Source organism: Vicia villosa, unplaced genomic scaffold (assembly GCF_029867415.1).
Source record: "Vicia villosa cultivar HV-30 ecotype Madison, WI unplaced genomic scaffold, Vvil1.0 ctg.000402F_1_1, whole genome shotgun sequence".
Lineage (NCBI taxonomy): Eukaryota > Viridiplantae > Streptophyta > Magnoliopsida > Fabales > Fabaceae > Vicia > Vicia villosa.
The window spans coordinates 1,016,833-1,041,418 of NW_026705181.1; the positions used below are offsets into that span (position 1 = coordinate 1,016,833).

At 31.6% G+C, this 24,586-nt stretch overlaps 2 protein-coding genes across 2 annotated transcripts; one reads left to right on the top strand and one right to left on the bottom strand.

Moving 5' to 3' along the window:
* Positions 1–6,774: 6,774 nt before the first annotated feature.
* LOC131627792 (uncharacterized) lies at positions 6,775–7,560 on the top strand. Its single transcript, XM_058898649.1, has one exon. It carries the CDS (start codon positions 6,775–6,777, stop codon positions 7,558–7,560), a length of 786 nt encoding a protein of 261 aa, XP_058754632.1.
* Positions 7,561–16,230: 8,670 nt separating this feature from the next.
* On the bottom strand, positions 16,231–19,607 carry LOC131627843 (bifunctional L-3-cyanoalanine synthase/cysteine synthase 1, mitochondrial). The gene is made up of 10 exons (XM_058898706.1): positions 19,211–19,607; positions 18,727–18,836; positions 18,297–18,354; positions 17,946–18,209; positions 17,508–17,645; positions 17,361–17,412; positions 17,138–17,217; positions 16,988–17,047; positions 16,754–16,834; positions 16,231–16,597 (listed from the first exon to the last, which is right to left on the bottom strand). The coding sequence occupies exons 1-10, from the start codon at positions 19,415–19,417 to the stop codon at positions 16,499–16,501; spliced, it is 1,149 nt and encodes a 382-aa protein (XP_058754689.1). The 5' UTR covers positions 19,418–19,607; the 3' UTR covers positions 16,231–16,498.
* Positions 19,608–24,586: the final 4,979 nt, after the last annotated feature.

A 24,586-nucleotide genomic window follows, 5' to 3' on the forward strand; every position in this document is an offset into this window, starting at 1 on the left:
AAGGGCACTATCATACTGAAAGTTCTCATCCTCACTATCATCATCACTTTCATCATGAACCTCACCCATGTGGTTTGACTGACCATCAATATTTCCTCCAGTTATATTAGCAACTCCTTCTTCAACAGCAACATTTCCACCATTCAAACCAACTGCAACTCCTTCTTCAACAGCAACATTTCCACCATTCAAACCAACTGCAACTCCTTCTTCAACAGCAACATTTTTACCATTCAAACCAACTTCTCCTTCTTCTACAACATTATCACCATTCAACCCAACTTCCTCTTCTTCTACAACATTATCACCATTCAACCCTACTTCCCCTTCTTCCACACCAACATTGTCAGCATTCATCTTATCCAATTTATCAGCTATTTCATCATGTAACTGATTAAGAAACTTTTCAACCTCATCTACAGGCTCAACAACAACATCATCCACTGGTCCATCATAAAAATAAGGTTGAGACAGTGTGTGTTCAATGTAAATGTCAACACTTTGGTGCACCCTGTAAAGGTCTGCAATTTCTAAAGCACCTGTGTCATCAACTAGCAAATTCATACCTAATTGTGGATCCTTGTAATACATTTTCTCAAAGTCCCTATAACCTAAGTCTTTCAAAACACCCACTAACTCAAAATAACTCCACTTATCAGCATCTACTTTCAAATTATCAACCACACCTCCCTCGTACACACTAAAATCAGAGTTAACGAAATGACCACCATGGTAAATTTTCAGTTCCAGAATTTCGTCCATGCTCACCTAACACAGTTCATTAACAATATTTCAACCCTAAATCTACAGAAACCCCTAAATAAACAAAACCCTAAATCTAGTTAAACCCTAAATTATAACAATACCTAATATAGTGCAGAAAATACTTACATGGTATAGTGCCTTCGTCTTCAATCGTATGTGCTTCCTCTTCGTTGCAATCGCTCCTTCTCCTTCTTCGTATTCAGCTTCTCTTGTTCGCAGTCCACTTCTCCTTCTTCGTTTTGCTACTACTGAATGAGGGTTGATTGAAGGACTATAATATCATTATGTGTACACGTAACCATTTTTATGCCATCTGGAATCACGTCATCACACATTTTGCCATCTGGACGCTTTTTCTGACCTTTGGCTAACGTTTCAGTAACGGAAGGACAAACGTGATTACATTTAGAAACTTAAAGGACCAAATTGGCACGAAAATTAATTGAGGGACCAAAGTGAACCAGAGGGTAAACTTAAGGGACCAAATAGGGTATTTTGCCGATCTATTTATTAGGGTTTTAATTAATTATTGGATTGAATCCTAATTAATTAGTTGATTAAAAGTATGCGCAATAAAAATATTAGCGTTTCAAAACAATTATTGATAAAATTAGGAAAAAGTCGAGTTTACGATTAAAAATAAATAATTATCAAAAATGACATTATTAGTAAATAAATTTTTTTAGAGGAAATAATTAATGGGAAAAAGAAGAGAAAATAAATAAAGAAAAGGAATTATGTAATTAAAATTTAAAAATTTAAAAAAACTTAGCTCTGATCCTGTGTGGCACTCTCTGAGGGAGCATGGTGAGGCAGCACTTCATGGTCCACTTGATCTGGCTTCCGTAATGATCCAATGGCCAATATCTGAGGGTGTATGGTAGGCTTCTTCAGGTAGCGCGCGTGGAATCAGCAAACCACAAAATACACAAAAATATGTGTTCATGGTGGGGTTCGAACCCCAGTCATGAAGGTAGAGCGTTTTGTTCAGTAGCTAGTTTGCTGCGCATAGTTGTCATAGAAATAACTCAAATAAAATATATTAGAAACACAAATAATAAATGGAAAAGTCAAAAGAGTTGTCTAAGGTGGGCCCTGGTTATTTTGAATGAGCTAATTGGAAATAGAGAGAGGATTTGGCAGAGTTGACCAGCCACTTGTGTTGTTCCACGCGTGCTGGAAAAAGGGAGAGAGAAAGAATGGCGTTGACCGGCCATTGAGGAGAGGCCACGCGTGAAGGGCTACTATTTATCTTCTTTCCCAAAGTTTGCTACGGATTTTCTTGGGCTTTTTGCTGCGGTTTTAGCTGCGGAAAAACCTTTGAATACTAAAACCTGCAAGAACAACATTTAACAAAAAAACTAAACGCCCAGATCACATTAAAAAAGGCTCCTGATCACGAATATGCTCTTCGTTTGTCCTGTAACTTGCTGCAACGATGAACACGATGATGATACTTGATTATGCCCTAGCCATGGCATCTTGCTATCCCTGCGTGAAAGCTCATAACCAAAGGTTCAAAGCTTCCCTAAAGAATGCCCAAAACTCATGCCAAACATTAGTTGGCACAGAAACAAGGTAGAACGTGATTTATCAAAAAATCAAAACATGCATGAAGAAGATGAATAAGATATGAATATCACAAGGGGTATACGACTTGGCTCAGTGTATATTCTTACCACAAATTACCTCAGGAGTCGATTGTAACGATTATTTGGCCTTGGAAGTGCTTGGAATGATTTACATGAGTTTTACACTTTTTTTGATATTTTGTGACTTGTAACCCTTGCCTTCTTCTCCTCAATTCCGTCCCCTATTCTTATGTGCTTGATAAGTATTTATAATAGAAGAAATTAGGTCAATAATCTTCAATCAAATCTCTTGTGATCATGGGGAAATATTTGATTGGAAGTTTGTATACAAATCTTTCTAAAATTGGTTTTTTGAATCCAATCTTATTCCAATCATGCTTTGCACGAATTTTGAAGGATATATATGATATTTGGATCACTTGATATGTTTGGAAAATAAATCTCATGATTTAATTCAATTATTTCATATTTTATTTAATTTATTTAATATTTAAAAGAATAAAAATTCAAATAAATAAGATAAATGTCATAAAAATAAAATAATTGATTTAAAAGTCTTTACTCAACTCATGGACATGTTTGAGATCCAAGGCCTTGGCCCAATAGTCCAAAATATCAAAATTCACCACTTTGCCTTTTGTGCATTTTTCACAAAATCGCCCAACTTGTGCAAGCCATAACTCATTCAATATTTGTCATATGGAGATGATATAGGACTTTTTGGAAATCCTAAGATGTCCTCTACAAGCCACTTTGGAACCTTTTTGGCATTTGAGGATTTTATCTTGAAGATATGGCTCTTGACAAAAAACAGCTTTTTGCGAGCTTCTAGAAGGACCTGTAATGTTTTGACTTATATCTCTCAGGCGGAAGCATTTCTTGACCTTGGGCCCAACATCAAAGTTGTAGAGAATTAAATTTACTTGAGAATTAGCTTTGGTTGAGGAATTTCTGATAAAGTATGAGAGAGATATGATCAATCAACATTGGGTTGACTTTCTCCTAGAAACCCTAAATTAGCAAATTGGAATTTTGATGATTTCTGAGCTCTCCTTGATGAATCATGATCAAACCTTGTTCATATGATGAGCGTGTCTTCAAAATAAGGATGTTGACCAAAAATTAGGAGTTTTGATTGTGGTTTGACCATAGTTGACTCTTAGGTCAAATTGGCCGACTGTTGTCCATTTGAGCTGTCGACTGATCAAACTTGTGAGTCAGAGCTTGAAACTTGGCATGAGGATCCTTTGAGGCATGTGAGAGACCATGAGGTCCACTTGAGGTGTCAGAACCTGATTTTACTTTGAGATAAGCAAAACCCTAGTGGGAGGGTTGTTGTTTTAGGAGAGTGTGTATTCAATCAAGTCTTGAACCTTTGATATTCAAATGAGCTTGAGTATGAAATTGTGGTGGGCAAATTTTGGGGTATGATAATAACATTCATCCATGTCCATAATTTCTTCCATGGAATTTGCAAGTTTCTAGGTACCATATTACTTGAAGTTCCCCACTTTGAGTATGTTTTGGAAGGCTCCCACGAACATCTCTTGATCAGGGTTGATTAATTTAATAGATGCCTCAATGAATCTCTCTAGATATTCTCTAAAAGATTTGAAGTGGGCTTGACAAACATTAAACAAACTAGTCGTGGATACCTTATGATGTTTTCTTGAAAAAAATTGCGGATAGGCTTCCTTGAGAGGTCTTATTAGATAGTTAGGGATAACCTAGGCAGACTTATATAACATCCCAAGGTTGCATCTTTCAGAATCCCAAACACGAGCTTGCACTTTAGAGAGTCAATGTCACCTATTACAACCATCTTAGTTGTGATGGTGTAACGTGCTCTTGTGGGCCACTCTTCCCATTAAAGATTATCAAAGAAGAAGGTTTGAATTTTTTTGGGACTGGCATGTCCTAAATCTCTTCAAAGAGGGGGTTAAGGATCTAGGATCTCTATGGCCTATAACTGTCGACTTTTGATTGTTGTTTCTTTTAAAGGTGTAAAACGATGTCCTTCAAGGTTCCATAGTGGTATGCATCTCTGCTATGTCATCTCAATTGATGTTGTTTCTCCTAGAGGTAGGTATCATAATTGTGGAATGCTGGTTAGGTCGTCATAAGTTTCATGTGAGGGTGTAGTTCGGGTCAATTTAATGGGATCCATGGTAATTAAATGCAAATTGTACTTGTCGTGAGTACAATAGATGCTACCATGCTTGCGTTGTTGAGAACAAGAGGGCCAATAAATACTACCATGCTTGCATTGTTTCTATTGGGTATTTATAGACATGGTCGTCTAATAGATATGTTCGTTGAGATGTCAGTTCTATGCCTACAAAAAGGGATATATGTCTTTGGGCTTTGACTCACTAGTGGAACGAATTGGGTGAGTCATCCTTTAATGTAAGAGTTGGGGTCAATGCCCAAGACCAATGAATACTTCCTTTTTGATTGAGAGAATCTTGTTGGACTCACTAAACATGTGACTTGACATGTTCTCCTACTAGACACAACATTGAGTTTGGTGGACCGAGTTTGATCACGTGTTGGCCACGTGATCTCGCCCCCTTACTATTCAAATATTCTATTCAAATATTCTATATGTCATTTAAGAGTGGAAGAGTTGATGGGATGAGTTATTGGGTCTGACCAAGGATAATACATACCACATTCTCTCAAGTACAAAGACTCTCAGAAAAAAGTTCTTAAGTGAGAACATTGTAATCCACAATCCTTCATCCACAAGGCCTCTAAGAAATAAATGATTTAGGAAGAATATTCAAGTCTATATAAACACTTATTTAGTGACTAGCCTCCGGTAAATATCTGACAAAAATATTTTGAAGATCATCTAATTTGTTAGATCATTTGGTAACAATCTTATCATATGGGATCAAATCAATTAGAGAATTCTACAATCAAACAACTCCAATTGACATGATTATATGATGGCATGTAATGGTACTTAGTGGCAGTATATGATATTCTTTCATAGGTTTTTTCTTTTACTTAATAAGTAGATTACATTATTTTTTGTCTTCTTAATTTTTCCTTAGTTTTTGTATTGCGTGTGTCAGTTTTATTTTTGTTTAATGTATTTTTTCTATTAAAAGAATGTTTTCTCTTCTTATGACTAAATTTCTTTTAAAATAGGAAATAAAGGTTGGTGAATATTTAGTGCCTTTTAAAACCAAATTATTTAGTTTTCATCTCGTTTGATTTAAACTCTCTATTTATATGTTTCTCTTTAATTGAGTTCATTATTATCATTGTATTAAAACTACCTCAAATACAACTCATATTTTTCTATGTCATTTCTTTTTATCCCGAAGTCTTTAGAAAATTCAGTTTCTAAGCTCTCTTATGTTGTTGAATCTCCCTTCTCTTAAATGATCATCTTCAAACACATCAATTTCAATTAAGTTATAAGATTCTTATAAAAAATAAATTTCTTAACAAAAAATTAAAATATTTGAGGTTCTTCATGGTGGTTGAAAATTTCTAGTTATTGATTTTGAAAGTTAATTTTAAAAAGAAAATGTGTTCGATTAAAATAGAGTTAAGTTAGTTTTTTTCAATACCATTTTGAAACAGTTTTAGAGCAAAGCTAAAAATCACAAAATAGATTTTTTTTTTTTTTTGGAAATTTATATTATCACTCTTAAATTTAAACTTCTTTAAAATTATAACTCTTTTATAAAAACACCATGACCCTCTCTCCATCGTGATGTTCTTCTTTTTGTCGTTTTCCCTCTGTCATCGATATAATGACAACATCATTTTGGCATTGTCATTGTCTATAATTTGTCTCCCTACTTCTCTAAAAATAATAATTTCTTTGAAAATATTTGGTCAATTCTTCATCCTATAATTTTATCATACTTTTTCGGCAATCCAAACACTATTTTACATTGCATAATTTAAATTCTAAAAAACAAACAAATTCATTTTTATTCTCATCATATCTACCATGGTCACAGAAACATATTACCTATTGTCAAATCAAATTTACTAAAAACTTCAAAGCCATAAAATTTGTTATTTGCAGTTTTATTTTAATAATAAAGCTCTTTCTTCTAATATAAAAAACCCACCAAACAACTAATTATAGTGTGTTAATGTCCTTCATAAATATTGCGTTTTGATAAATTATGGAGGAAACTTCGCCAATGTCATAAAAAGAGCCAGATGTTATATGATTATGGTTGGATTTAAAGTTAATTTTACTAGGGAGAGGAAGAACTCTCAGTTTTTAGGCACCTCCCCTTTCTAACACCAACTTAAAATTGATATTAGTAAAGCTTATGATCGGGTGGATTAGAGTTTCTTGAAAGGGGTGTTATGTATAATGTGATTTGCGGACAAATAGGTGCATTAGATGATGATGTATGTGACTTCGGTGAACTATTCCATGATGGTTAATTCGGATCGAGAAAAACCTATTCATCCAGGAAGGGGTTTGAGGCAAGGAGGTGTGTTTTCGCTATACCTCTTTATCCTAGTAGCAGAAGGTCTTTCATCTCTTATAAAGAGAGCAGTTGACAGAGGAGACATTCATGGTATCCAAATATGCAGGGCACCTATGGTGTCCCACTTACTTTTTGCTGATAATTGTTTTCTTTTTTGCATGGAAAATCTTTCCGAAGTTAGACACCTTATGAATATTCTAGAGGTGTACGCAGAAGCATCTGGACAAGAAATTAACACGAATGAGTCAGAGGTATTATTCACCCGAAATATTAGCAATCAAGCTCGGGAGGACATTTCGCGTATCATGGGTGTGAGGCTCGTGTTGGGAACATGTACTTATTTGGGGCTACCGTCTATGTTGGGAAGAAGTAAGAAGGCTACTTTTGCATTCATCAAAGATCGTATTTGGAAGCGTATTAACTCATGGAGAGGATGGCCAATGTCGAAGGCATGTAAAGAAGTTATGATCAAATCAGTTCTTCAAGATATACCAGCTTATGTTATGAGTGTTTTTATCCTTCTGGATACCTTGGTGGATGATATAAAGAGTATGTTGAATGCACTCTGGTGGGAAGGAGGGAGTAAGAACAAATGGATTAGATGGTTAACTTGGGAGAGTCTTACTTATCCTAAGAATGAGGGTGGATTGGATTTTCGTGATTTTAAAGCTTTTAACATGGCTATGGTGGTGAAACAAGGTTGGAACATTATGACTAATCAGGACACCTAAGTAGCAAAAGTCTTTAAAGCAAAATACTTTCCTAATTCATCTTTCCTAGCAGCGAAGTTAGGGCACAATCTGAGCTTTGTCTAAAGAAGTATTTGGAAAGCTTGGGAAGTTATGGTGTTGAGGTGAAGTGTGGAGGATTGGGGACGGAAGTCGGATCCAGGTAATGACAGATCCGTGGTTGAGAAACGAAGGTAGGGGTTGGATGGGAGCTCCCTAAGGGAATCACATGTACATTATGGTTGTTAAAAATACGATCCTTCCTAATTTTAAATAGTGTGATCTCAATAAGATTAGTAACTTCTTTACTCCTGAGGTTGCCAATAATATTTTATAGGTACCACTTTTGGAGGAGGTTACAGAATATTGTTTAGTATGGAATAATTGTTTAGTATGGAAGATTGTCTAGTATTAAGAACCTTCTTGATTTACATCATGACTTTGAGGTTAAGTTTGTCAAGTGTCAAACGAATTTGGTAGCTCATAGCTTAACTAGGGCGGCCAATTCTTAGTCTAGGCGTATGGATCTCCATTTGATTCCTCCTTCTATTGAATATTGTTTACATAAAGAAATGAACTAAGTTTTATTTTGTCAAAAAAAAATGACACTTAAAACAAGGATTCAAAATTCACAACTGGAATTTAAAACTTAAAAATAAATCTAGTTTATTATTTTTATATTTTTTAAAACATTGCACTAAATAGGGCCTTCACTAATCTAAAATAACTAACTAATTAAATTGTGACAAACAAGATGTATTATCCAATTAGGATCTTTATCTGAAGGAAATAAAATTAAAAACTTCGAATTATGCATCTTCTCCGACAATTCTTTCTTAGGAGAGTCGACTTTCAATAAAATGACTTCAAAGGTTTTTAAATATACCTTTGATTTTGTTTGTCCTCCCCTTCTACAAACTCATAGGAATGCCCTATTCATTAATTTTTTTCCTCATCTTCCAACTAAAACATTTTACGAGACACCGTGTTATCCCATTGGTGCAACCAAATATACTCGTCTTAACTACATTATCAAAATATGGATAAGCTTAAACCAATTAAATAGATAAAAAATCACATATGTATAATTAAAAGTTCATAGTCAAGAAAATAAATGTGTGGCTCAGCCACGTAAATCATGGAGAACATGGGAAAATATATCAAATCAACCAAAATATATCGATGATTGAAATACAAAAAAAGGAAGGACATTACTTTATTTGCAACGACAATATATATCCTTGTCTATTAGAGTCTCCATTTCACCATAATGAGATCACACCTTAAGGATTAGATGGATTATTGGAAGACATAGTAGAACCTTCCAATGTTGTTGACTGATCCCTAATTATTTGTCTCTGCCCATGACGTCTCCTACGGTAAACCAATCTTAGCCGTCGTCGGTATATGTGACCAATTCCACCCACTCGCCTCCTTCCCAAGTTTTCTGGAATAGAATCATGAATATGGCGATGGATTTCCCACATCTGGTGAAATGTGATATCTTGAATAATGCGTACAGGGGTTTCTAAAATGGCATCTTCCCTGCCAAGACTCCTGTACACATAAGTCACCCTTCTAGCGAAAACAGTTGTGTTTTCGGCATCGTCATGATTCCAAAAGCAATCCTCGCTACGATATGCACGTTGTAAATCACTCCAAAGGGTATGCCTCAAATCTCTTGGGACATTCGGTGGAAAATGATCATCCATCTGCATTGTCAAACAACATACCACTTATACAAAGAAAATGTCAAAGTTAAGATTTAATGTACAAGTATAAAAATCAGGATAGCAACATATATCTTACATGCACAAGTATTCAAATAAGTACATAATCCTAAAGTATATATCTCAGACCAAACCTAATTCATTACTATGTAAAAGCAATAACATTTAACATTATGAAGGGTATCCTCCCAATTACCATAATCATATATGTCTTGACCAAATGCCACAAACATCCTCCCAATTACTTGGATCAATGTTAATGGAGTTATCATTGAGTCTATCTGTTATAAGTATATTTCTGCTTAAAAATAGTCCAAACACCAACCATGCTAACAATAATAATTGTTGCAAGGACAAGGCTAATAAATAGCCTTGTGCATCCATACACAATATGGTAGAATTCATAATTCTAATGCAAAATATAATATCTCCCAAGTTATGATTACTCGATCACTAAGTACTAATCGTCCTCTTATCATTATTATATTTATTTCACACTAGCCATATAGGTTGAGCATCATACAATCATATCATCTTGTTTATCCTGGGCATTCCTCGTATAATGCAATCATCCATTATATCATTATATCAAGATAAATCAATCCTTTCATAATCTAACAATCACATATTACATAACACATTCGAACAATTTAGACAACCAACACACAAACAATTAAGAAATACTTCTTCTAATACTAGTAAATAGTTAAATCCTATGATAAATCATTAATAGCAGCATAAAATTAAGATCTTGAAACTAAATTACATAAAGGATTCCTTGTGCTAACAATATCCAATTTCTTATATTACCAAATTTATTTTTAAAAAATTTAAGATCCTAAAATTAAAATTGTATAACTATTCCTTATAAGAAATTGTAATATTTTTCAATTAAATAATTTATTATCTTTTCTTAGTTGTGAACTATATTGTAACAAAACTGTGATTACCAAATTTCAACAAAAATCAAAATTTTAAATGAAAATGATCCTTTTTTTTACTCTCACCTCAAAACACAAATATATTAGACAACAAAACAACCTAAGACTTAACGTCGTTCGATAAACAATAAACTATTAAATAAAAATAAAGGATTACCAGATTTGGGAAGATTCAAAAATTGAATCTTTGATCAACTATTAATCGAATACGGCTCACCTTTGGCCGATCGAGTATGATACAACAGTCTTCAAACTGTCGATCAATTGTGTGGCAATTCCACAAAATTTTATTTGACAGGTTTGTGCGGCTAGAACCCTAAAGTATTTTAGGGAATGACTGTGTTAGAGAATATATATGAAAATAAATTTATATTATCTTATATTTTTAAAATACTTTATGCTTTATATTATAAAATAATATATAAATTGAAAAGTATGTGCCAAATTTAAATTTACTTTTTAAAATGGTATTTTTTTTACAAAAATACTATATTATAATTTCTAAATGGTGTATTATGCACGCTATTCACTTAATTTTAAAGGGAATAAATTATTCCAAAAAAGCATTCTAAATTTTATATATATATATATATATATATATATATATATATATATATATATATATTTATATATATATATATATATAGACACACACACACTACTACTACAGAAAACACAAACAATGACGTTTGTTAAACATATACAATGACGGTAGCACGTCCGTTGTTAGGTGGCATGTGATTATATGTATGATGATTACCACAACAGGCGTGTGGCTGTTCTTATAAATTAGATAGCGCACTATTTATAACTACGGTTTATGCAAACAACTGTTGTGAAATAATTTAAAGGTCTTGGGTTTGACTCCTACAACGCCATTTTTGGGTTTGATTATTCTACTTATAATAATATTTGAATTAACAACCGTTGTGATAATATTTCTGAATAACTCTCAATCGTATCATACTAGAATCAACAATACACCCATTTGTGAATTGAATATCAAAACTTGTATTACATCAATGACACACTTCCATTAGGAACCAAACAACCTATACTGTACACATCATTACTTCAAATTATGTGTAAGAAGGAGTGGAAGGAATATCAAAGAAGAAAAAAAAGAAATTTGAAAAGACAAAGAGATGTAATCATTCAGCAGCTCGAGGTAGCTAGTCAACCAGAAGATCTTTCCAACTTCCAAGAGAAGAAAACATGGAGAATTAAAAAAGCAATAATTAGAAGGAAATTTGACATGCGTGAAATATTTTGGCTTTTAGACTTTCAAAGATCAGAGAAGAGGAAGAATTAGAAGAACCAATATAAAAGCGAAAAACCTCTTTGAACCAAAACACAAAAAGAACTTCATCCAAAGAATCAGAGAAGAGGAAGAACCAAAATGAGTATTTTTACTGAAACTTTCAACAATGCTGAGAGAATAGAAGCTGGTGTAGTTGTAGAGGTCCAAGTCGTTGAAAGAGGAGATCTCACAGCGACTTGAGAATTTGGTTATAGAAGAAAATAAGAAGGGCACACTAATGCTTCATACACAAAATCTAAAAAGAAATTATGGTACTTAGAAAACAGATGTTGTATACGATGTCAAGACTTCCAGAAAGTAGAATGCAATGTCACGACATCGTAACAACACAAGTAACAATTAACAACTTTAAAGTAAGTTGCAAGAAGAAAATAACATAGGTCAATTGTCAACCCAGTTCAGTGCAATGTCTCCTACATCTGGGGGCATCCAATCCAGGAAGGAAATCCACTATAATAGTATTAGTTTGAAGTTCAAAACAACCTCTGGATTTACAAACTTCATACATAATCACTACCCTTGATATTTGTATCTAAGACTCTCCTAGATATGAAACCCCTTTCACTTCCTTTCAATCACACAACAATGATAACAAATAGAAGACACACTTCCAATGAAACATAGTCCACTCTTGCTTTAAAGCTCTTGAGTGATTCATAATTACAACTCAAAACTCAGTCCAACTCAAGCATCAAAACAATACAAGAGTGGCTTACAAAACAACAAAGAACAAACTAAACCCTAATGGATATTCTCACACTTGCGCCTCATGTCTTGCTTAGGTTTAAAGTCTTTCTTTTTATAGCTAGAGAAACGCTTGGGCTTCGTAAAACATTGGGCAATCAATCAGCAAGTCAAGAAGAATCTTCTGCACACAATCATGAAATTAATATAATGTTTCCCTAAATGTTTTGACATTCAATCTTATGAAACAAATATTCAGATATCTCATGCTTGAAACAAGTCTTTAGAGAATCAAATCTTCATACACGTTTCTTGGATTGCAATAAATGCAAAACCAATCTTCTGAGAATTTGCAACAAATATTCCGAGACTGTAAAACCACATCACGCCACAACTTCGTACAAGCATGACAAGACATCTTGTCCAACATCTTGCTAGAATACTTGTTTTAACAAAACGCAACCAACAAAATAAAACCTAACATAAAAAATAAACAATATAGATTCATAAGAACATAAACAGATGTCGTAACCCTAATACGATCTTGTTCTTTTGGCATGTCTTGTGTCTTGGTGTCTTCTTATTGAATAAAATAATTTTCTTCACTTAGTGTTTATTACCATTTACTTCATTTAACAAAACCAAAACCTAAAACAACCCAATAAAGAGTTTGTAACTACAAAAAGTTACTGTCACAAAATTTCAATAAAAAATGAACATCGCAAAGAACAACCTAATACACATCACAATGTCATTATGTTAAAAAAGAAACCTTACTCAATGAGCCACATCCTCACCATTAATTCTTTTTAATCTAATAATTAAAAATAATAAGTAATAGTTTTCTCACTCTACATTTAATTACATATTAGTTTTTTTAGTAATTGTAAATTTTTATTGTATTAGTCAAAATTAAGGTTCTTTTAGTAATTGTATATTTTTATTTAATTAGTTATTTATTAAAAATAATTTTTCTTCAATAAAATCGTAATTTTCTTCCACTAACTATTATATTATTTAATTTTTATTTTAGTAATTTTTATATTCATTTTATTTGACTTTATTTGTTATTTTTAAAACTATTTTTTATCACTAACTTGAATTATTTGTTTTTAATTATTTAGTAAATTTTATTAGTTATTCACTAAAACTTTTAATTTTTAAATATTATTACATTATTATTAATCTACGTCCAATGTCATGATTTTTTTTTTAATTTTTAATAAATTTTAGTCTTAAAAAATATATAACTTATTTTTAAATGTTAATATTTCATTTTTATTATCTCTATCTTATAATATCTTTTTTTATATGATTATTTAATATAATTGAATTTATATAATCATTTTTCTTTTTTATAATTAAACCATTCATTTTTAATTTATACGCATCTAATTAAATTTTATACAACGTTAAATAAATTTACCCATGCGAAAGCACGGGTATCTTACTAGTTACATTATTATTAATCTACGTCCAATGTCATGATTTTTTTTTTAATTTTTAAGAAATTTTAGTCTTAAAAAAATATAAAACTTATTAATGTCATTATAGTCTTAATTTATCATTTTTATTAATTAAGATATTGTTTGCATATCCCACTGTAGCATCCAATTAATATTTTACTTGATTTGTAACTGCTATACACGAATAAACATGTCAACTATTTATTTTACTCAAAATTAATTCTATTTAAATAATTAAATTCACTTATTTAATCACGTTGTATATCACTACCTCACAATTAACTCCATTGATCAAACCTCACCCATTCACCTATGTGTCCATTTTCTCCTTATTCTCAGTACCACCATTAACTAAATCATATCAAGTGAGAGCATTTTATAAAATGCAATATATATTTGTTCAATGGTGGTACTGAGATTAAGGAGAAAATGCAATATATAAAAATGTTAAAGTGCATTATAACCCTCCTTATATATATATTTGTTCCTCTCATCTCTCATTATAAAGTGATCTATTCAAAAAATCTATTTTTATTTAAGATTTATGTTGAACATGTCATCAATTTGAGTTCTATTTCATTAAAAATTGCATTTGAATTTGCAGGGGACCAAAATCCTCTAAGAACTAAAATAGAGGGACTAAAATTCCAGATTATAAAATAGGGGACTAAAACTCACAAAAAAGAATAATAGAGGGACCAAAATTGCAATTAAGCCAAAATAATAAGTAATAGTTTTCTCTCTCCACATTAAATGAGTGAATTTGTTAATTGTGAGTAAAATGAATAGTTGACATATTTATTCGGGTATAGTACTTACAAATCAAGTAAAATATTAATTGGGTGCTATAGTGGAATATGCCAACAGTATCTTAATTAATAAAGTTTAATATTTTTTTAGACTAAAATTTATTAAAAATTATAAAAAAAAATTGTGACATTGGACGTAGATTAATAATAATGTAATAATATTTAAAAATTAAAAGTTTTAGTAAAAAACTAATAAAATTTACTAAATAACTAAAAAAAATTCTGGTTAGTGATAAAAATTAGTTATGAATCTAAACCCTAAACCCTAAACCCTAAACCCTTAATCTCATTACCACCATTAACTAAATCTCACAGCTATATATATATATATATATATATATATATATATATATATATATATATATATATAACCTCTATTTCATAAAATATTTATGTCTTATTTCATTACTATTTAGATTTTACCTTTAATTTTTCAGTTATGAATCATGTTGTTTTATTTGCACGTATGGACTTTGGCATAACAAAATACACTTCTTTTAAAGGTATTTTTGAAAACTTTAAGTGTTGAGATATTTCTCTCCTATTTTTCATCCGAAACATATGTCATTGTCTTTTTCTTTCCTTGAAATATTTTTCTATCCTTTTTTGTCCAAAACATATCTCATTGTCTTTTTCTTTCGTTGAGATATTTTTCTATTCTTTTTTATCCGGAACATATCTCATTGATTTTTTCTTTCGTTTTGATTTTGTTTATATCACATACACAATTTGCCTTTAATTTTTTGATTTCTTTTTTCCGTAATTTTTAATTTTATTTTGGTTTTTCTATATATATGTTTGCTAACTTCTAATACATGCATATTTTCTTTGTTTCTATGATATTATATTAGTATCAAATTAAATATCAATTATAGACAACTTTTTTATTAATAAGAGTTTTATATAATTTTTGTTTGGTTTTTTATAGATGTATTTTGATTTCTAATGCACGCTTAAAATTATTATTTTTAATTATTTTGTTCGTATTAGTTTTTGTTTGTGTAAAATTAAATATCAATTTTAGACAATATTGGGTCGCTGTGTTCGGGCCAAATGAAGACGCGTCCTCGATAAAGGGGAAGGAGGAAAGGAGCTTTCCTTTGCCCTGAGCTGGTTGGGCCAAGGCTATTGGATCACTATGGGTATAGAAGTGGATTGGGTCATGCCTAGTCAATAGGCGAGTCCAGAACATTACTTTTCTTGGATTAAATGAAATCATGTGCGGCTTCTCCATAGGTCATTTAGTAAAGTGTTTTTGAAAAAGGTTTTTGTTTTTACATTGTTTCTTTCTCACTCTTTTATACCTTTCGGTCTTATTTTTTTTTTCCACCAAAACAGTAATAATTACCCCCTTTACGTTTTTTTACTGTTGAGTTTTTTTACCTACTTTATTTATTTGTCTTTTCAAAACCCTATTCGTCCCTAGTATTATTTTCTTTTTCATTTACATTTTTAGCTTGTTTAAATTGTTCCATTAAATTAGTTAATTTGGGAAGCAGGGAGTATGGGGTAATATGTTTATGCATGTGACTAACTATGATTTAAAGGCACAATTTATGTATTGCATTGGAATAAAATTGTGTCTATGATTATCACAAATGCTTTACACTTAATATATACTTTAGACAGAAATTGGGTAGTGCATACCACTTGGATTGGTCTGCTTTAAATAAGAAACTGAGTGCACACATCATGTGCCAAAAGAAAACACAATGTGCACCATATTAGAATTTCAGTATTTTATTTTAGAACATACTTTTGTAACTTCAAAATTATTTACTTTCTTCCAATTTAAAATCAAACAAAACATTACAAAGCATTAACACAAGAAGTTTATGAGATATGTAAAAGCCATAACTTTGGCTGACATTTTTTACTATGGCAGAATGGTAAGCTGAACAAGACATTTTTTGCTACAACATCAACATCCAATTGATCCATGTAACTCCACAACAAAGCTTTCTAGTTGTATCGGAACTCATGGAAGGAATTAATCGACAGACACGGGCTGCATGTTTTCAGCTTCTGTCCTAAGGTCCTGGTACAAGACAGATGACAAGTATCGCTCCCCGAAACTTGGATGAACAGTCTGAAATTCAAGTCATCAGATATTTGTACAATATTAGCAACAAAATGGAGAGAAGTTTGATGCCTAAAATCACACTGCTAAGCATATTTTAGCAGTATCTATAATTAGACCTCGCATCATGAAGTTTCGCGCTGTTTTAAGGATAATTGTTCTTACCACAATAAGTTTTCCTTTGTTCTCAGGAAGACTAGCCAATCTAAGTGCTGCAACCGTGTTAGCTCCGGACGATATGCCAACCTAGTAAAAAAGTTATAATATCAAACTTCCAATTGCAATTCGCAAACAGTTTGTTGCCATTTATTTAAGAACCATGTATCCAATGTATAAAGATTGAAGTTTTCTCCGGCATTTTTTGTTTTAAGGTGTAGGAAATTGACATTTCAAGATTACCATGAGTCCTTCTTTTACGGCCAATGTCCTAGCCATGTTAACTGCATCTTCACTGCTAACCTACAACAATGTAAGTTTGCGACAGTTAGAAAAAACACAAAGCCTTCAAGCTAAATCTCTATGTAAAAGAAAGTAATAACATGTACTTACTTCAAGAACTTTGTCCATTACATCCATGTCCAATATGTCTGGTTTGAATCCAACACCATTTCCAGTTATATGATGAGGACCTGAATATATGGATAACATCAGAATCTGCGTTGACTATATTAATTACTTTCCACCCTTATTTTAAGCGCCTTTTACATCTATATTTCGTATAAATCACATCACCGATGTCAAAAATGACTAAGAAATGAACAATGATATTTACCCGGTTTACCACCATTGAGCACATTACTTTCAGATGGCTCCACTCCATATATCTAATAAGATTGAAAACAATTCAAAGGATTCATTAACAGTATCTAACAGAACACTCTTTAGTTTGTAATTTTAATTGTGATATGAAGAAAATCACCTGAACGTTGGGGTTTTGGGATTTAAGATATTGTCCAACCCCGGAAACTGTGCCGCCGCTACCTATTCCCATGACAAATATGTCCACTTGTCCGTTTGTATCCTCCCATATCTCAGGTCCTGTTGTTTCAAAATGCACCTGTTTTCCAATTTTATAGTAAATTATAAATAAACTCGCCAAAATATCAAAGATTTCAGAACTGTATTTAACCAAACATTACACAAGTACAATCGCAGATTGCGAAAGATAGCAATTGGTTTGAAGTTTGAACACTGGTACACAACAGTGCCATAGAGGCGCTATAACCGCTGTATGACAAAACTTGTACTGAAGGAATATCGTGGAACAATAGTGATCTTTTAAAATTCCACTACAAATATAGCGTTATAACACCACTGTTTCGAACCGAAATAGTAATTTAAGTTGTGTTAACCTTACCTGAGTATTGGCGGGATTGGAAAATTGTTGCAGCATGAAAGCATCTGGTGTGGAATCCAAAAGGTCATAAGCCTTCTTAACGGTTCCACCCATTCCTTTAGTTGGATCAGTGAGGACCAACTCAGCTCCAAATGCTCTCATACAAACCCTTCTTTCCAAGCTTGTGTAAGAAGGCATAGTCAAAACCATCTTATATCCCTTCATGGCAGCCATAAATGCCAAACTGATCCCCATGTTGCCCGATGTCGGCTCTATCAGAACAGTCTACATAGTCAATTAACTCAAACATTCAGCATCAATCTATACGTAAACAACCGAGCCAAATCAGCGTAACAATTCAATTCAACTAACCTTTCCAGGAGATATCAGATTCTTTTTCTCAGCATCTTCCATCATAGCAAGTGCCGGTCTGTCGAAATTCAAGAAAATCACAAAAATTATATGTTAAGAACTTGAACTATATATGGCTTTTTTTTTAAAACTTGGTATATGTCCTTGTGATCGACTAATCTAAGGGGACCAAACCCAATCCCACCGTCCATTAACAGAGGCTCCATTTAAAGCCAGAGCAGAGCAGAGCTCTCTATAGACTGACCCAACACAGGGATTGTTAACACCTAGCAGAATTCGAACCTAAGACCTAATAGACTGGTCCAACACAGGGATTGTTAGCATCTTATTGGATTGGAATATGAGACCTTGAAGCAGAACTATATTTGATTATTGATTACTATAAAGTAGAATCAAGAAAAGGAAATTGAAATAGAGAAAGTAAGGTAACCTGTCTTTGATGCTTGCAGTAGGCTGCATCATCTCTTGCTTAACAGCAATATAAGCTCCACATCCTTCAGTAACTTTGTTAAGATAAACCAGTGGAGTCCTCCCAATTAACTGAAAAAATCAATTGTGATTCTATTAATCAACAACATATTGCAGAAACATCAACAAAAATTGAACACATAAATTATAACTGAGCTTTTTCATAACAATGATCATAATTTTGCTAAAACAAAATTAACCTATAGAACTATAAAGATCTATCCACATATCAAAAATTGGGATAGAGTGAAATTTTGGCCGTACACGTGGCATGAAATGAGTGAACACTGAACAACAAACACAAAACAAAGTAGTAACAACATATTTGTGTGAAGATACTTGAATTACAGCATCATAGTGTCACAGTGAGCAATTATGAAACAAAGCTGCATGTTATGTTGTTGTAATGAAAAACCAAAGAGAGTGAGAGAGAGTTATGAATTTACCTGAGAAACATGTTTTTTGATGTTGGTACCAGGAAGATCTTTAGGCAAATCTCTGAGTCTCTGAGCAAAAGATGAAGAAGAAGAAGAATCAACACTTGTTGCAGCTGTTGTTGTTGTTAAGAATCTTCTCATGATGATAGGATGCTGACATGCAACTGATGATGAAGAAGAAGAGGTTCGCTTGAGGAGAGTAATGAGAGAAGCCATTGAAGAAGGAAAAGGACTTGAATTGAATACAAGAGTGTGTTATTATTTTCCATTTATATAGACTTGTTAGTGTTTGGTTTTTCCACTTGCATTGTTAGAGTTGAGTTCAGTGCATTTGGTTTTTGGTATTGGGTGCCGAATCTAGGTAGAGTCAAACGTGTTGGCTTAGTGCTAGTGGTATTTACGGAATAGCCATCGTGGGGGCACAATTAATTGTTAAAAATGGCAATTATTGTCTGGGTTATTTTTCTGGTTCACGGGGATCTACTTTTTCATCAAAACAAGGAAAATAGTTTGGTTGGTATATTAAAATAGGGGGATCCGATCCAAAATAAGCTTTTTTTAATAGTGGGGTAAGCAAACTTTTCATAGTAGATTTTAATAATGTTAAATTTGGGAAATTCTCTTTCATCTACCTGGCTTCTCATTGATCCGGATAAAAATTTTAAAATATCTTTTTATATTTCGAATGTACATATTCATCCGAAGACACATCTATAATATGGACACATCTATAATATAAGAAAAGTTGTTATTCTTAAATTCACTAAAATATTATTTTTTTAACTTAATCTAAATTAATATTTTAAAGACAAAAAAAAAACTTCTTTTCTTCACCTCACTTTTTTATTTTTCACTTTCCAACCCGCTTTTTACTTTTTACTTTTTAACTCATTTTTCAATTTTTACTTTTTTATTTTTCACTTTCCAACTCGCTTTTTGCTTTTCACTTTCCAACTCACTTTTTATTTTTTACTTTTTACTTTTCACTTTCCAACTCACTTTTTACTTTTCAATTTTTATAACTTTATTATTATTATTATTTCTAAAAAATTATTAATCAAAATATTCTAATAAATTATTTTTTAATAAAAGATTATTATGATCATTTTAAATTATTGTTGATTTACATTTAAAATAGTATTTAATTTTTAAAAATTAACTTTAATAATTGAATATTAATAACGAAGAAATATAATTTGAAATAATTTTTATTTTAAGATACAATATTTTTTAAGAAAAAAAATAATAATTTTAGTTTAAAAAAATTATTTCAATTTAAATAAATTTAAAAATATATTTGAAAAGGTGTGTTATTGGATAAAATAAAATACAAAAAAGTATTTCACTTATCATTAACTTTAATTTATATGATTCAAAATATTATTATATTAATATATGTAATTAATGAAGTTTATACAATTAAAATAATGTCTGCACAATTAAATATTGACTTAAATGTAATTTTGATCCTCTTATTTTATATTTTTTTGAGTTTGGTCCCCTCGTTTTAAGAACCATATTTTGGTCCTTTATTTAAGTATTTTTTAGGATTTTAGTCCCCTTGTCAATTTGAGACTAATTTTTTAGTAATATGGCATTGATGGTGATGGTATGTCATTGCCACAATGGCCAAATTTAAATCCAAGTCATTTAATTGACAATAATAATATTTCATTAAAATTTATAAGATTTCATAAATAATAAAATTATTATTATTAATAAAAACTTAATAATTTAATCCCCCAAAATCTGTTCTTCTTTTTCAAAAACCTGTAAACAAATTCTTCCCCAAAATACAAAACCTAATAATTTTTTATTGCTTTCGTCTTCAACAACCAGATTCCATCGCTCGAACTCAACAATTTCTATGTTAATCACCGCCGAAAAACAAAAACAAGACAACCTTCATTTGTTATTCAAAAAAGGTGTACAGGAAAAAAAACTATTATTGATCTAAATATTTTTATATACGAAAATTTATAATTGATTCAAACATTTTTTTAACGATAACTAAACATAAATAATATTTGTATATGGGAAAAATTATTAATGATCTAAATATTTTTATATATGAAAAATGGTATTTGTGATCCAAAAAATTTTGATTCAAAAATGATATACGGGAAAAAATCAATTATTAATTTAAATAATTTTATATACGAAAATTTACTATTGATCCAGATATTTTTCTAAATGACACATAAACATAAATAATATTTGTATACGGGAAAAAATCTATTATTGATCTAAATATTTTATATACGAAAAATGGTATTTATGATCCAAAAAATTTGATTCAAATTTTGTTTTTGATTTAAAATAAATATATTATGTAAACAAATGCGCGTACCAAACCAGAACCCGTGCGTATGCACGGATTTGTTACTAGTTTAATATTAAAGTTTCGGTGAAATTATTTAAATATCCTAACTAATAGGAGTAATTAATTGGTCAAAGTATTTAGTGTTATGATTTCAAATCTGCACCACCGTTTTTTTTTCCATCACCGATATAGTTTGGTTCAGAGATTATTTCTTAGGCATGGTCCGTTTTAGAGATTTGTGAGTCGTCATAATTTGACATTTATAAAATGTCGTTTTATTTATGTACGACCATTGGCCTCAATTTTCAATAGGTGTGATTTTTTTAAGTTGATAGGGATGGCAATGGACAAAATATTAGGTAGGATACTATAGTATATGTTCTCATACTCCCGGTTTAAAAAAACCTCCATAACAGAGTCCATACCAGCGTGGACACCAACGTTTGTACTCGTACCTGTATCCTATGCGTACCTAAGTACTCATACCCATATTTATTTACTCACTTTTCTAATAAAATTTTTGATCAATTATAATTTATTATGTCATTTTAAGTTTTTAAGAATATTTTAAAAAAATTAAGGATGTTATTGTTGAGTTAAGAAATTAAAAAACACGTATATATTTGTACAAGTTTAATAGTGATGTATTTTATAAAAAATTATAAGCATACATGTGTATACAATAATAAAAATAAAATATTAAAATATACATTGTATGGGTATGGGGTCAGTGGGTACTAAGATACTTGTACCAGCGCACATACCCGCTTATTTTAGTGGATAATTGCTTGTACCCATTTGTCGATTTTTACCCTATCCGTTATGGGTATTTTTTTGCAGATACCCACTAGGGATGGGTCCAATAGTCATTCTTGGAAGACGATCAAAGGTTTTAAAGTGTATGACCCTCATTTGTGGTATAGGTTTGACTTCTAGTTAATGTGACAACTAATTTGATATGGATTAAGAGCATGGCTCAGAGCACGAAGTGTGAGAAAGTGTCTCTATTTGTTAATGAATTGATGGTCCCTACAAATACTCAAACGTCTAAACTAGTTGATGAATGGTTCTTGAGGGTGGGAGGAGACCCTGAATAGGGAGTGCTAATGTGGTGATTCCTCCTTCCCCGTCAGCCTCTCTTTTTAAAAAGAGAAAGAAATTATTTGTCGATGGTTATGAGAAAAGGAAATCTGTACTAGATCTAGCTAGTTCATTTCCTACTTCTTTAAAATAGCTCTTTGAAATGATTCCTAACGCGGATCACAAATCTTTAACACGTATGGAGCTTTCGGGTCGTTAATAGTTTTTTTTAATGTCTCTCCTATCTGGATAAGGTAGTGATTTGATTGGTTATGCGCTCATGGTGGATGAAGAATTTTGTATTATGGAAGAGAAAACTCAATCCAAGATTGAAACTTTGGAGAAAGAATTGAGCGAGGTTTTCCAGTCTAGGGATGACTTGAGTAAAGAAGCAGAATTTGATAAGGATAAGTATACTGGAGTTGAAGAGATCTTGAGGGTGGTCCATAAATCCCTTGATGAAATTTCTGGAGAGTCAAAAGTCTCTAAAGGAGGAGTTAAGCAAGGTGAAAGAGGAAGTGAAGGTTGTCAATATCCAGAAGGAAACTTTGGAAGGGGAGTTTGTTGAGGAGAAAGTGACCCTCATTCACAAATTGATGGCTTAGACCAAATAGGGGTTCGACAAAGTAGTCAAAAATAAATTTTTTAACCATGTTATTAATTTGAACCTTGAAGGGATAAGTTTACAGAAGTTGACCATTGATGGGAATTTGGTTGACACCCGAGATGATTGATTTTTGTACTTCTCTTTCTGTGGTCATGGAAATCTAGTATTCGCTTTTTGTTCTAACTTGGATAAATATTGTGGGTGATCTCAATTTAAACTTTACTGCATATATTTTTATTATTTCAATTGTTTGTCTTAAATTGGTGTATCTACTCGTACGGACGTTCCTGACCAATGGTGCATATACTACTCCTTTTCTTGGTTAAGGGCTCTTGTAAGGGTGGATTTCTTGTGAAGAGGCTTCCAGCTTTCGTCGTTGTTTCTTTGGGAAATAGATTCATTTTTTTATATAGTAACACTACTATAAATAATACATTTTATGGCAAAGCTTTCACCTCGACCAACTAATAGCCGAAGTATATGGTTTGGGAGCGTCATGATTAAGTTTAAAATATATACCACATATACGCTCTGTTATTCCAAAACCCGAGGGAATATTAGGGACATCGCTTCGAATCCAAGATACTGCATTTTATTATTTCTATTTATTCTTTAATTGGCTTAGGGACCAAGCGTTATTATTTCTCAATTGGCGCATTTTCCTTTTTCCTTTTTTATTTATTTATTTTGAATTAGGAAATTAATATTTTCAAATGTCTTTATTTTTCTATTATTTTTTATTTTTAAATTTCTATAATCCCTCGGTTACTTTGCCCAACCGAGGGGTATTATCTTTTGCATGAATTTTCTAGAATATGGCACTTTTATTTTTTTTATAATTTTTAATTAAGTTATTTCCTCGATTTTTCCCAAAAACCGAAGTATAAGTTCTTTTACATGAATTTCCTAAAATATGGTGCTTTCTATTTTTTTTTAATTTTTAATTAATACATTCCCCTCGGTTTTGCCTAAAATCCGACGTGTATATTCTTTTACATGAATACTTCACAAAACTAGACTCTAATTTTTCATTTACCTATCAACACTCATCATTTCATCGTCATTCTCTTTTAAAAAAACTATATAATTTTCATCTTCATCGTAATTCAGATTCCCTCATCTCTTCCAACATTAACTTGAACATCAACTCAAACATCAACTCTTCCAACCCATCTCGTTGAAGCTTCGTCATCACGTTTTTGGTATGTAACTCATTTTATCTTGTGTAAGTTTGAGAAAAAGTGTCACTTACCAGTGAGATAATTGATATAGATGTTGTTTATCTTGAATAGTAAGTTTGTACGTAAGTTATATTTTAGGATACTTTTAGTAATATTTTCTTTGACTTTGTAATTAGCTTAACATGTAATGTTTA